Genomic DNA, 14,955 nt, shown 5'->3' on the forward strand with positions numbered 1-14,955 from the left:
AATTTAAAGATTCTTAAATAAGAGATTCAAATAGGTAGATTCACTGATGAAAATAAATTTTGGTTATATCCATGATAACATAAAGTGTGGCCTGTTAACCGTAGGAGGATTTATTCTTGACCTACATTACAGATACTGCTTTTGAGCTGCTTGCCTTTTCCTGCTTACCTTGCTGCTTGCTGTTGCATGACATATTAATATTTTGCTTGCCTTGCACCACTCCTGAATGACTTAAGATGTTGATGCTGCATATCGTCAGCGATATGGGGTTATGGGACATGTTATTTCACAAACTATAAACTACATCTCCAATGTACAGATATGGGACTGAAAACAAACCAGACCAGAAACATACATATATAACATAATATACAGCTCTTGTTCATAGATCACCACTCTGTTTTCTTTTTACTGTAAATCAGACTGAGTGTGCTGATTTGTGTTGGTAGATAATGTCTGTTGCTGCAATCCAGACTGTTTGTGTGGTTAATTCATTCATAAGTGGGGTCATTTGCAACAAGTGAACCCATAGCTCTTCATGGGAGAATAAATGACACTCGAGGCCTATTTAGGTATCGCTGGAGCTCAGAGCAGAACAAAAGCAGTAGCACAGCTGCCTTAAATACCTCAAACAAGCTTTGTGCAGCACAGACAGCTCTTCAAGACTATTTACACAAAGACACCTTATTCACTCTTAAAAAAAAGCTGGAGTCAACAACAAATCATAAGTTATGCTTGAAAACAACACAGAACAAGACTTACACAGGCTCAGTATGCTAAAATTATTTTGGGAGCCTTACAGAGCACTTGGAAGAACGTTTACATAATGATGGCTTTAAGCCTGCACTGGTAGTGTGTCAGTCAGCTGTAACTGTGTGTTTGTGTAGGTGTGTTGCACCCATGTGTTTGAGATGGTAAGTGAGAAGCTAGAGAAAGTGCCTAATTTGTGCATAACTGAAAAGATGGAGCAGCAGATAGCTTGTTTGGCTTTCTCCAAGTGCTAATATAGAACAGAGTTAATTTTGGCTAAGGATGATGCAGATGTTATTGGGAGAAATGAGGTGAAATAACCCAGATGTGGGAAATGGGGGTAAAGAAAAGGAGACGCACAAGCTGTGGCAGCCAAGAGAATTTGAAACAAATCACCTCAATTTAACTTTATGTTTTTATTCAAAGTTTATTCACAGTTATACCAACAAGTTTTGCTGTAAGATTTACAGCTTTAGACACTGTGGCCCTCTGCTTATGTTAAATAATTATGTAATCATTGTATAATATTTTGGACTACATTAGTATAAACAGATAGTAAAACAACACTTATGAAGATTCATTTGGGGTGAATTATTATCAGTTCTGAGAATCTGTAACTTTAAAGACCTGCTAAACACACACACACATATATATTATACTACTATACTATATTATTATATACTATATTTATAAATCTCTCATCTTGTTTATAGGATCAGACCATTCTGCCTCAGAGCCGGTTTAATAAAAAAATAGATAAAAAGTAACATAAAAGACCCACAATGTGGCGTTTGTCTGACATTACTATGAGATAGTCATTTTTATTAGCTGTTTATTCACCTTAGCATGTATGAATACAGGGTCATGCCTAGTCCAGGAATATGGCTCTTTTTAAAATATTTGTTTGGACAGCAGTGCAGTTCAGGCATCAGACTGTACACAGACAGCAGCTACTTTTGAGTGGGATAAATTAAATATTGTATTTAGTGTCTTCAGGGCATCTGGTAAAAATATTAAAAACATAAACAATGCCAGTCTTATCTGCTCCATTACAGTAGTGTTTCAACCAACATCAAGTTCACAAGTGCTTTAATGTACCTCAGGATTCTGCTCCTGGTGTCTCTGAAGCAAAAAGTCCCTGTTTCCTGCTGCACAAGAGATGTACACTGTGTTATGGAAGCAAAGTTTGAGATGGAAAAACAACGCAAAAGAAACATATGAAGTCACTGTCTGCACTGTTAGTTACCAGTTTTCAAATTTTCTAAGTCCGCGTTCTGGCAAGCGGCCACTAAGCACACAATATGACTTCTTCTAAAGCCTTCTACCGGGTCAGTTACGTTTTTTTTTTTTTGTTTGTTTCTGGCTAAATAAAGTTTAAAAGATTCAGTGTATCACTGTGCTGTGCACTTTTAAAACATCCCTTCCTGCAGCAGTTTGATCAATTCCAGACTGATGGCAGCCAAATTCCAGAGCAACAGAGCTGGGGATTACTGTGCGTAAACATTGCCTTTCACTGTCCATAAGAGCTCAACATACAATAGATAAAATGTGGATACAAGAGACGAGAGACATGGTGTAGGGGGAAGACTCTTTCCTTATTCAGCAGGTTTATTTTGAGTTAACTTATAAACATAAAATGGCATAGTAATCCCTCTGTTGCAAGTATTAAACATCATGGTATATCAAATGCCTGTTACATAGAATAGAAGCCTGTTCAGACTATTACTGCATGTGGCTACATTGAAACACACCACTGGATGTGAAGGAATGATGTCAATCTAACTGTCCCATTTCATTGTGTGTGGTAAGTTTTCTAATCATTTTCCTAAGAAGAAAGGGGGTTCAGTGTCTTGCCCAGATACATATAGCCGGGACTGGGGATCGAACCACTGACCCTGTGGTCCGTGCACAACTGCCTTTTACCAACTGAGCTACAACCGCTAGTATTTTCCTAAGGAGAAAGTGTGTGTATAAATGAGATTTTCTTTGCCTTGCTTTAACTTTATATATGTTTATTTCCCTTAACAGACCTACTCCTAGACGGACTTAATTAGTCACGTTTACAATGAGATCTTGGTTCGAATATCTGTTTGTTTGTTAAACTGCAGTTGCTGTCCTTCGTCTCAAGCCCTTATCAAGATTAAGTGAAGTTGTACAGGGTCGGAGCATCATTAGAAAAACTGACACACACACACACACACAAACAGAAAACCCAGATTTTTAAGGAGATGTTGCAATCCTGACATTTACTGAAATGGAAGTGTCATTCAATTAATCAGCTGCTGGAATATGGTTTCACCATTTTTGCTGTTTATCAGGTCGCATCATTACACATAAAAAGGCTGTTGACACCACACACTGCACAGCCTTACCATTCTGTTTTTGGACAGGTAAAGCATTGAGTAAATGTCACAGTAAGAGCTGCTTTTTGTTTGCACACAGCTGAATCAGTGGGTTTTACTTGTCATGCAAACTTGCAAGTGTTGACAGGTGAAACTGCTGTGTTTGCTTTGCTCCTTGCTTTCTTGTTTATGCCAAATTTCCGTCAACTAGTGTGAATGACACAGGGAGATTTGTTTATGTGACAGCCCAGTGCATTTTTACTCTTTTTAAACTCTTTTTCCATTTTTAAACATGAAGATGAAGACACAGTATTAAATTGCTACTGATACTTTTAAATATGGGAGCATTGAATGATGCAACTTACCTGCAACATTTACTTTACCTGCATTTTTTAGTTATCATATATTTTGTCATAGTGACATTTTGTTTTCAAGTAAAAAATGCCAAATATTTGGCAGGTCTAACTACTCTTGGTTTGCTCTATTTGCATTATGTGGCACTAAACTGTACTTTATAACTATAATTACAGTTAAATTTAATGACTAATTTTATTATCACTTAATCTGCAAGTTGTTTTCTCAATCTGTCAATAAATCCTTTTGTATAATATGAAATTTAAAACAAAAATGGAAACAGTGATTGCAACAGCATGAACAGCATTTTTCCTCTCCAAATAAGACCACAGACAGTGACTGCATGATGGTGTTCCCGCTCTTTGCTCAATCTGGCAACATTGTTCCACTGTAATTGTACCTTTGTCTCAATATCAGTTTTTTAATCTCAGGCCATTAATCTTCGTTTATGTTCTGGTAAAAGGGTATAAAGTTGTTGGAAGTTGGAAGCCCCTTCTTAACAGGATGTGTGATTGTGTTGTTTGGCTCAAGATCAATGTAATCCTCTCTTTAAAAGCAAAGAATTTTGTATAATGTAACTCTTTTCTGGTAAGAAGCACACTCCTGGTTGCACCACATTATAAGCTGTACGAAGCTGATGCCTTGTGTGGAGGTTGGCAATTGGCAAACATGTGGGTCAGTTTTGGTGGTACTCAATCATTTAAAGGAGAGAAATTATTGATTTAGGGAGTTAAAAACACAAAGCAACATAGCACAGCCGGTAACTTTGATATAAGAAAATGCAATTAGTGCAATTACCAGAATACACAGTGGAGAAGGAAATGGTGAGCTAAAACAAGAAATCCATAAAATTAATAAAACAAGTGGATGTATTTAATATTGTGTTATTAATATTTTACATGTGAATGTATGTACAGTAAAAAGAAAACAAAAAGCTAAAATTTTACATCAGTACCATCCATTGCACTGCCCAGCTAAAATTACAGCTTTGAGTTCAACTTTAAGTACTAGACAAACTGTGATACAACACTTGAACACATCTACATAGCAATACAGTTTTTAGTCTAAAGTAAGTGAATATTGCTCATTGTATTGCCCTGGTCAATTGTAGTAGTGTAGTTTAATTTTTCACTCATTAAAAACATCTAATTAGTTCTGATTCTCTGTAGTGAAGATCACAACATCTTAATCTCTACTCTACATGACCCAACTGGACGATCAGTTGAGTAATAAATGCAGCAGACGGACAGTGAACATGCTAACTGACAAAAAGCAGAAACAAGTTGAGATTATAGATCCAACACACCTCACGGAGGAGCATATGAAACAGGGTACCAAACAGCTTCCCCACACGTGCTCATGTAAGAAACCCCATGAACACACTGACACGATACAGGCATTTATCAAATGTTATGCAACCAATTGTCCTTGTTACTCACCCAATTTCATCAGATGTAACCTTTGACTTTGAGGTGGGATTTTTTTTTACCAAAGCATGTGAATAACCAGGTGCACAGATGCAGCTTCATTGGTGCATTCAGCCATTGGGTCGTTCAAGCTGTTTGCATCCTGCAAAATAGTTCAGCCACATTAAAAGCTGCTGCAATCTTGTTCAAATTGCTACTGTCCCTCTCACGGTTTCATATCAGTCAAAAATGTGTCAGTAGTTTGACTGTGACATTGGCCAGTGAACATGTCAGTATTGATTGGAGACAGTAAATACTGTACAGGAATATGTTTATACATTTGTACATTTACTGTAGTGACTCAGTGTATATACACTCACTAGCCATTAGCTACACCTGTACAATCTAATGCACAGCATTTACAGCAGCGCTGCCATACATTCTACAATTACAAGATTATAATTTTCTTACGTTTTAAGTTGAATTATTCAGAAAGTTGATAATTCTACTTCGGGTTTATTATTAGGTTAATGGCGGGGGATGGAGTCATACTGGCCCACTCATACATTTTTAATAGGGTGGGCAAAACTTAAGAGCCACCTCTCAATATAATGCACTTCAGTTTGACTCCACCACTAACTAGAACACATATCTAATGACCGTCTTTCACCTATACACTCTGGACAATGTCCAGAGAATACAGCTCTGGACTTTGTCAAGAGTTTCCGTTTCACACATGTAACATGATTACCCGAGTTTGAGGCATTCTCACTGAAGAACCTTTGCTTGATTTTAGTAAGGGGTCAGTGCGTACAAGAGCCACAACATGATATTAAACTATGCTGTGGGAAACAGTGTTTTGTTTACAGCACATCAAAGCTGTGCATCTACAAAGAAAAAGACACCGGGGCAGTCGTCTCATAGAAACATCATCAGCACTCCTATTTGCTTGCTTTAAATCTCCCTGACAACTCAGGACAGAGCAATGTGCTCTATCCATGCACAGACCCACACACATAATCCAGACCTTGAAGCAGGGGATTTGCAGGATAAACTCCAGGTAATCTACAGAGCCTCTCACTTAGAAATTTAATGCGCCTCCAGATAAACTCAAGATCAGGATTCAAGTGCATGTGTGAAAGGGGCTACAAGGTGGAAAATGTAAGTCTTATTATTTTACATGTTGGAGAAGACACAAGAAGTGAAATACCTAGAAATGTGAGATGATTTTCTGTGACTATGAACTTCTAGCAACTACAAAGTGCAATTATTAAACTTTTGCATAATTGAATAAGAGATGTTGATATTCAAACACAACATTGTCTGATGCATTTGACTTGCATATTGAGTGTAGTACAATGTCCCACTGACTTTTTGAAAATATCTTTTAAATGCACTTTATGCATGCAAGAGCAGCTTAAGCATACGTACATGGAATATTTAAGTAGGGCTTTATCAAGCCTTTTGCCAAAATGATCATATTCACTGAGGCATTGAAAAATTAAGATGCAGAAGCCTGTGTAAGACACAAAGTATAAGCAAAACCTTAGATATGACACATTTTTCAAACTCCCTCCTGAAGTAAATCTCTATGCATGTCATGTCTCCCAAAACATCGAGCCCAGACAACTGCCAGTGACCAGATTAGCTGACAGTCATAGGAAGGGTAGTGACTTGAGTTAGGGTGTCAGTGATTGAGAGTTCATAAACAGTACATGTTTAACAGTGCATGCAAATAGACATGTCATGAATTGAAGATTAGTTTTTTCATATTTGCAGCAAAGCTCCAATGGAGGACTACAAGATTCCATACCGCACTGCATGTTTTGTTTTATTTGTCAAAGGCCAGGGGCAAATCAGAGCTTTTTTGAGTTTGTGTTCAATGAGCAGCTGAGCTAAAGCTTCCTGGGAAAACCCAGGTGCTCCTGCTTTTTTTCTTTGTTTCTTTAGGGTAATAGGTTCAAATCAAACAGTTGGACTGGTCTGGTGTTCTTTATTGTAGGCTAATATTCTTTTTAAAAGTAGGACATCAACAGGAAATCTCTGCCAACAGGAATTTCCTGCTGAGTCAAATCTGTTATCATCAATGATGATATGGAGGTTCTTGTGATACTTCAACAAACAGCTGTATCGATACCGTATTGTGTATGTGTGATCACCGAAAGTACAAACAGAGCAATCATATGATCTCTATGCACAGGATTCTACAACACACTGAAAATATATGAAGAAATAATTAATTTAATCAAATACAAGAATAATTACTGCAATGCATCAAACAAGGCACCAGTAGAGTTAATTCATTAAGAAATTATGCTCAATGTATTAATTGTTGCAGATCTTCAGACAGAAAAAGACAGTGACCTGATTAAATCTCACAAAACAATATCACTAAGAAACAGGACAGAAAACTCACGTCTGTGGAGTTTGAAACTGAGACAGACAAACTCCAAATAGCTTGATGGAGCATTTACGCAGTATCTGCATATAGGTATCTAACCAAAGATCAGCTACAGCAGTACCTAGATTTCAGTGATGTCCCAGCTTTCTTGCAGCAGCCAAGAGCATGTAGCTGCATGATGCTCTGTCTCCTCTGAACTCTGCTTAACCCCATTATCAGATAAGGGGGTGCTCATCCAGCACTGTCATGCTCAGATTAACATTTGCAGCCTTGAGGTATGAGCTTGGCAATCTTTGCCTTAATTTATTGAGCCAAAACATGGGTATGAATAACAGCGCTTGACCTGAGTTGTGCTGCATTCATCATTTAATGACCATGTGTCTTTTATGTTGGATATTGCAAAGTGGAAAAAGGAATGTTTTTTCTGATACAAGTAGATCTTAGTTGTGTAAGATGGTTGATGTACAGTGGGATTATTTTGCCTTTACGTTCACCAAAACTGCATGATGGACCACTGCTCAGGGGCATTTTTAGCGCTGTTATTTTATTTTCCAAGAGGTTTGTTTTTAATCCTTGCTGCTCTACATTCATGCACACGTACTCCCCTTTTGTAATTTTATTTGTTAGACAGTATAATCAAATGAAAGGTAAGGACTCTCCAACATACAACAGCAATTGTTAGTGGCCATTGTATTGAGCCATCCAATATGTACTTGAACACAGAGCAGTTTTTGTCATTGTATGGGACATTCAGGTGATTTGCATCCTTTGTTTGCGATCGGCAGTGTATTATTTATACAGTTATAAATGACCAACCATTATTTAGTCGTCTTTTCAATCAAAACGAGCAACGACCTTTGTTTATCTGTTATAACTATTTCTTTTTTGTTAATAACAGCCCAGGCATCAATATTTATTTCCAAGGCAAAGCATTACTATTATCATGTTTGTCTGAATAAATTGGCAATACATTATTTTATACACACAGAACAAATCCCCAGACAGAGCTAAAACATTTTGGCCTGGTAACTTGTTTCGGTATGAAAAACACTAAAGAGACTCTGTTTGCATAACTCTCAGCTGTCATTCCACTTCCTAAATCAAAAGTTCAACAATAGTATTAAAATCTCCAGGGTATTTTCCAGGAACAGGGAGCTAGCAGGTTTAAAAAAAACAAACGCATGTTCCAGAGGACCTTTATTGGTCCAGATTCACAGCGGGCTGAGAGATTCACAGCTAAGTAAGATCCCAGAGCTACAGCTCTGGCAGGATATCATAACAGCAGAATATACAAGCCTAATTAGCCTCATACCTCCAAACCCATTAGCTCCACACCAGCTCACAGTCCATGTGTTTTCCATCGTCTTCTTGCAGACACACTGTACGTGACAAATCTGCGTAAAGAAAAATTGAGAGCGTTAGGGTTTATCTTTAAATATGCTCATTTGCTTTGCAGTCTTTTTCTGAGCAAAAAATTTACATTAGCATAATGCAGAATACTACCACAACTCTGATGTTTGTACTGAAAAACATACTAAACGACATGTTATCCTGAAATTCTGATGGCATCTGTTGTGTGGGGCTGTTGTTTACAAGTATTGAGACATACAAACAGGGTCTAGGGGTCAGAAAGGGCTGAGAAACCCTTTGACACCCGCCACCACTCCTCCACCCCATCTCTCTCTCCTCGGGCAGGACTCTACTGAGCACTGAGTCTGGTTAATCATTGCTCCTGCTGGGTGTTAAGTTGGAGAAAGTAGTGTAAGCAGGCCGGTATGTTAGAACATGTTTTTGTGAAAATTAGGAGACACAGAAGAGAGAGAGGAGAGAGTGTGTGTGAAGGAAGGAAACCAATGGAAATATATCACACATTGGCTAAAAACTCCTGTGACCAGGAGCATGTGCCGGGCCACATTCATGTCAACCTCTCTACTGTACCAGACACAGAATGAAGCCTAATCATTTTCCCCGGTAAGTAACAGCATGGTATCTAACCTGACACACTTACAGATGTTTGCTGCAACTTAACGCTCAGTATGGGATAACACAATGTGGCTGTTGTTTTGTTTGTCTGAAACTTCATGAATTGGAGATACATTCAATTTCCTGATGAGCTGTTAGGGGTGCTGGAGACTAAAAGCCAATATGTTTTTTGTTTTTTTAACCCAAAGTTATATGCTGTTATTAAAACTAAAAACAGAGTTGTGTAATCATAATTGTAACTTCAATACATGTGATGGTGTTAGAGGCGAAAGAGGCAGTTCTGTGATCTCAACTGGTCCAGTCTTGATCTGATGCCAGACGAGACAAGACTGTCTCTGATCCCTCAGGCACCCAAGCCAATCAGTGAGTCTGTGCTACAGCTAATGCTAACTGCTTACGCTGGTTATTACACTGAATGGGCCATTTAGAACGTATATCTCTCTTTGGTTTAGATTTTTTTCTAAAGTCTGACTTCCAGTAGAGCCTATTCAACCAACATTTACACTGTGACTTCAACCTAGAAGCTTGTTGACACACTCGCTGGCTGAAAGAATCTTTGATTTTAACTGAGGCTTTCCACAACCACATCTATGACACATTGTGCTCTTATCTCAAATACCATGCAACCTGTAAACACAGGAAATTCCAAGAAATTCCAAACACATCAAACCAAGCATTTTGTTCTTCCCCGCCACAGGACTGGAACAGAATGGAATTTGAAACGTTTTAGCCAAAAATGTTTCCATGGTCAAGGTGTTTTTTGCAGAAACGTTTCAGATTTCGTGCCGTTCTCCAGCTTCAACCAAATCTCTAAGGGGAGTTTGCGGCGTCGATCAATACACAGGTGAGTGACCTCTGGCACACACTGACATACGCTCAGCTGAACGCTGAGAGGCTTTAAGATGAAAGTGGACAGCAGCCAACTGTGAGTCTTTGAGTGAGTGCAGCTCTGCTGAGCTGCAGCTCTCAGTGACAGGACAAACTGCACTTTCTGCAGTTTTTGGCCCTGTGCTTGATGTTCTGGACAGTGTGGTTGTGGGTAGCCCATCCTACTGCATCATTCAGCTTTACTCCTTGTTATCTCTGGCTTGGCTTAGTGTGAATGAGTGGCCAGGGTGAAATTGGAATTGGGTAGGCGCACAATAAATATTTTTTTCTATATTAACTGAATCTTTTGGGGAACAGAAATTTTCTCTTTATTTGACTTTTTTGTGACTTCAACTCTTGTTAAAGTAGTGAAATGGTAGTTATAGTATAGAGTTGTTAAATATGACCCAACCCTTTCCTGCTTTGGTCCTTTTGTTTTGCATGGCTGAGCTGAGCCAAAGTAATAAGTGTGTTTGCATTAAGCTTTGATGGATTGTGTCTCTGTTTCATCCAGTGTGGCAAGCATAGATAAGCTTCCTTATGAGGTGAAACCCCTTCCTCGCCCTGCAGTTTCCCCTCCCAGCACCACCAGCAGGAATCAGGGATGTCACGGCTGTTGGCCCTTTTGGCAATGCTCATTGTCTCCTGCAGAATCCAGGTGGGTCCCATGTACACAGGCAAGCATAAACATGTACACTTCTACATGCTTTGTCCCATATGACTATAGTATATAAACCACTGTGCAGATCGCTCAACTTCCATTAGTTGCTGACCAGTACAGAATGGAGCTGAGTGTTTAGTTCTGCCATTATCTAAAACAAGCCAGAGATTCATGATGTATAAGCCTAAATAAAATGTCTCTTACTGAGTGTTGCAGTTTGTCCATACAGCACAAGCCCACACATACTGACAACACATTAGTAGGACACTGTCATCTTGATGCATTAAATCCCCACCATGAGGATGGTTTGCTTACTGCGACTGTATACTATATGCCAGCACTATTAATGCATCTTCATGGTTTGTGTGAGGCTCACGTTCTTAACATATTTCCTTCCCACCTGTTTATACAACATCAATAAGTGCACAAATTATGGACCTGGTTAATATGCCTGTCCTCATATGTATTTCACTGTGTCCCTAGGTGTGTCCTGCTGCTACCCTGGATAAGCTGAAGGAAAGTTGGAAATTGTACATGCAGGAGTGTGATCACAACAACAGTCAACATCCACCAAGCACCGGTGAGTAGAGCAAACTTTAAATGTTTGACTACATTGGCATCTAGCTATAATAAGCAAAATCATAATAATTAATTTTTAAATCCAGAGAAAGTGCAACATGATTATAGGGTATGACTTCTAAATTAGTAAATAGTGACCTGAAAACAAACTAAGGATTAAAATATATTTGATTCTTTTAACAAAATTTGCAAACACTAGCATAAAAACCTGTATTTACCCTGATGTTGTAGTTCAGTAGAAGCTATTTAATGCAGTAGAGCAGGTAATGGTTAAGTCTCACTGTCATTGGACTGTGGAGTGGCACCGTAATCCACTCCCTGATCAAACCCTTCATATAATCACACTCTGCTTGGAGCCGCTCACACTTTTCTATTTGTACTGCACTCCCTGTGTGGTCAGGCTGAAAGAGAACTGGTTCCAGTTCGCTCAGTCAACAGAGTGTGAAACTCCAGGGCTAACACTTCAGTTACCTCACTACTTTTTAGCATGTTCTATGGTTGTGGAACAGAACAAGAAAACATAGTTGCGACGTTTTGAAAAACACATCCCTCCTCTCTCAAACATCACAGCACTCACACACCCTTTCTGTCACCCCATGATTATAACTGCAGATTAGCAGGTGCAGAGGTGACAGAGGTACGGATCACTTCATATACCTACTTCATATACATCCTTTGTTTGGAAGATGTGGTATACGTGAAAGATAACCGATGGGGAACTCTGAAGTCAAGATGAAATAACATGATAGATACATATGCCATATTGGCCAGCTGTAGCCATTACCTCAATGAAATGAAATGTCATTATATTCAATATCTTAGAGCATTTCAGGTAGCAGACATTATTGTATAAAGGCTGTGTTTGCAAAGAAAATTTTCACATATATTTCATGGTTTTTGATCCCTAGGCCTCGTGTGCAACAGGACCTTTGACAATTACGCCTGTTGGCCTGATGGACTCCCCAACACAATTGTCAATGTGCCTTGTCCGTGGTATCTGCCCTGGTACCATAAAGGTATTACACGTCTGAGTGTGTAGATACTCCCTATATGTCAACTGTGTTGATACAGAGTAACTTAAAATGCAGCTGTCCTTGCTGACTTTCTAGTAAACAGAGCCTCACAGAGGCTATTTGTGTGTGTTTGTGTGCAGTTCAGCATGGCATGGTGTATCAGGAATGTGATGCAAATGGACAGTGGGTGACTACAAAGAATACAAGTGAATGTGACTCTAATAATCTACATCAGGTAAGAAATAACTTTCTCATTATTGTATTGCAAAGTCTGGAATATGACATCATTAAATCAAATACTGAGAATAAATTACTTTGTACACAGGCAAAAGAAATGTCTGAAAAAACTGTTTGCAAACAACAAAAAAGATCAATTATCACTTTGTGTTTTATATTTGTAAAACTTTTCCCAAAACTTGAAAAGAATTTTCTTTTTTTTTTGTGACATTGCTCCAAAGTCTGTGAAACAGTAATGACCATGCAGAGGGAGCTGCACAATGCGAAGGGAAACCCCAGATAGTAGAAAACATTTTTCGATTAATTTCTTTGTGACTCATATTTAGTTTCCATAAGTTTCCATCCGTGCTGGCCAGATAATTTAAGAAACAGATAAGGTTTAAGGAATTGCAGCAAGTTTTGCCATCTTATAATTTATTTTGTCAAGCCAGATTTGAGAATATTTTTACACATACATATCTTTCCCAAAACTGTCAAGACACCAAATTGTAACGGTCCATGCAATCAAGCATAACTTTTTACTGCTAGAGTAAACATCAGAGATATATATTTCATATCCTACATCTCTGGAATATAAACAGGCACAAACTTTTGCAATAGATTAATTTCTGATATTTACATTATATCAGAGATGGGTTTTCTTGAAGCAGATTGTTAATATCTTTGCAGCACATGTTTGGAAGAAATGCTTTGAAGCATGACATACTGGAAAAGCTATCATTCAGAAAGAGATATGCGTATGTTACCAGATGTTGCCTACTTTGTCACACACACTCTGTCAGTGGCAGAGGTGAAGGGTTAGAGTTTTAGGAGGAGTAGGCAAAAGCAGTTTGAATGTGCTACACAAACATTTTTTCTCTGCATTAAATCATATAAATATCTTGTACTGTAGGCAAAGGAATATCTAACGTATCCATGTTCTTGTGTGTTGCAGCAGTACTATGGCCATATTCGGATCATGTACACAGTGGGCTATTCATTGTCATTGGTGGCTTTGGTGTTGGCACTTGGCATCCTCATATTTTTCAGGTGGTAATAATTATTAGTTGAAACCAAGTCTAAGAATTTAAGAGTTTTTAAGAAGCAATTCTGTAATTCTGTATCAAAAACAAAAGAAACGGAATGTTTTACATTTAAAAGCTCGGTTGTATTTCATCTGAGTGTTAACTTGGTATTATTGTGATGCCTTCTCACCAGGAAATTACACTGCATGAGGAACAACATCCACATGAATCTGTTTGCCTCCTTCATTCTGCGAGCTCTGTCAATCCTCATCAAAGATGCTCTGCTGGATGCCAACATCACATCCCAGGGCCTCAGTAGAGACCAGGAGCAAGGATTCTCCCAGGCATCTATACCTCCAGTGGAGCTGCTGGTAAACAATGAGGTCAGTAGTGATATGCGGCTAAACAACAAGCTGTACTGTGTTCATTAAGGGACTATGCACAAATCATTTTTTGCTAAGGGACCTTTTTAAGGGACCTTTTTACATTTTATAAAACACAAATTTATATTTTTACATTTACATTTTTAAGATTAATTAAATTTGTAGTTTCAAATGAGGTGTGTGCACAGGGGGTCATATGTGGAGAAAAACAAACCTGTTTGTGTTTTTGCTAAATGTTGTGGGAAATCTCTTCTGAAGTCATTTCAACCTTCAGTTTCTTCTGCATCATAGCAAAAAGTTTAACAAAAAAGTTGGCATATTACAACCCAAGTTCACTTCTTTTAATTTAGCTAATTTCAGTTGTAATAGGGAGCTGTTTATTATTGTGAAACTTATAAGTTCTTATTAGATTACACTGTGCAAAATGTATGCTTTGCTGCTTTTTAGTTATTAAAAGTTGGACGAGTTGCACCAACCTACAAATGTATATTGACATTAAAGGGAGGGTATTGCAGTATTTTATTGGAATAAAAATGTGTAATGTCAGGCAGCGTTATGTTAAAATGATAATGAGAACAGAAATTTGAAATAAGGTGAAAATTGTGAAAATATATCTGGTTACTTAGGAGGAAACATCTGAATCGTGGAGGCAGAAGGAGCTCCCATCTGCTCTCACCATTCACCACTAAATAAAGTTTAACATCTCTCAGCTTGATATGATATAACATTTGTATAAGAAAGCTAACTGCTGTGTTGCAGACAACCATCAGCTGTCGCATCGCTGTGGCGATGATGCAGTACAGCATCATGGCCAATAGCTACTGGCTGCTAGTGGAGGGCATCTACCTCCACAACCTCCTGGTCATTACTGTGTTTACAGAGAGGAAATACTTCAACATCTACTTGTGCATTGGCTGGGGTGAGCTGGCCTGTTACGTGCCTGCAAGTGTGTGTTCGTTTAGGTGTGTGTGTCTT

General features: G+C 38.4%; 1 protein-coding gene across 9 annotated transcripts in view; it reads left to right on the forward strand.

Moving 5' to 3' along the window:
• gcgra (glucagon receptor a) overlaps positions 1-14,955 on the forward strand; it is a 31,002-nt gene that overhangs the window by 11,158 nt on the left and 4,889 nt on the right. For 3 of the 9 annotated variants that reach the window (XM_067477606.1, XM_067477601.1, XM_067477611.1), the window contains 7 exons: positions 10,618-10,761; positions 11,248-11,344; positions 12,252-12,359; positions 12,470-12,591; positions 13,528-13,622; positions 13,791-13,980; positions 14,740-14,899. In XM_067477606.1, the coding sequence (XP_067333707.1) occupies positions 10,708-10,761; positions 11,248-11,344; positions 12,252-12,359; positions 12,470-12,591; positions 13,528-13,622; positions 13,791-13,980; positions 14,740-14,899 (826 nt within the window). In that variant the 5' untranslated portion in view covers positions 10,618-10,707. Of the gene's footprint in view, positions 1-9,057; positions 9,225-9,933; positions 10,762-11,247; positions 11,345-12,251; positions 12,360-12,469; positions 12,592-13,527; positions 13,623-13,790; positions 13,981-14,739; positions 14,900-14,955 lie in introns of all 9 variants that reach the window. The other 6 variants (XM_067477603.1, XM_067477607.1, XM_067477605.1 and 3 more) reach the window with 6 other exon arrangements.

Source organism: Channa argus, chromosome 15 (assembly GCF_033026475.1).
Source record: "Channa argus isolate prfri chromosome 15, Channa argus male v1.0, whole genome shotgun sequence".
NCBI lineage: Eukaryota > Metazoa > Chordata > Actinopteri > Anabantiformes > Channidae > Channa > Channa argus.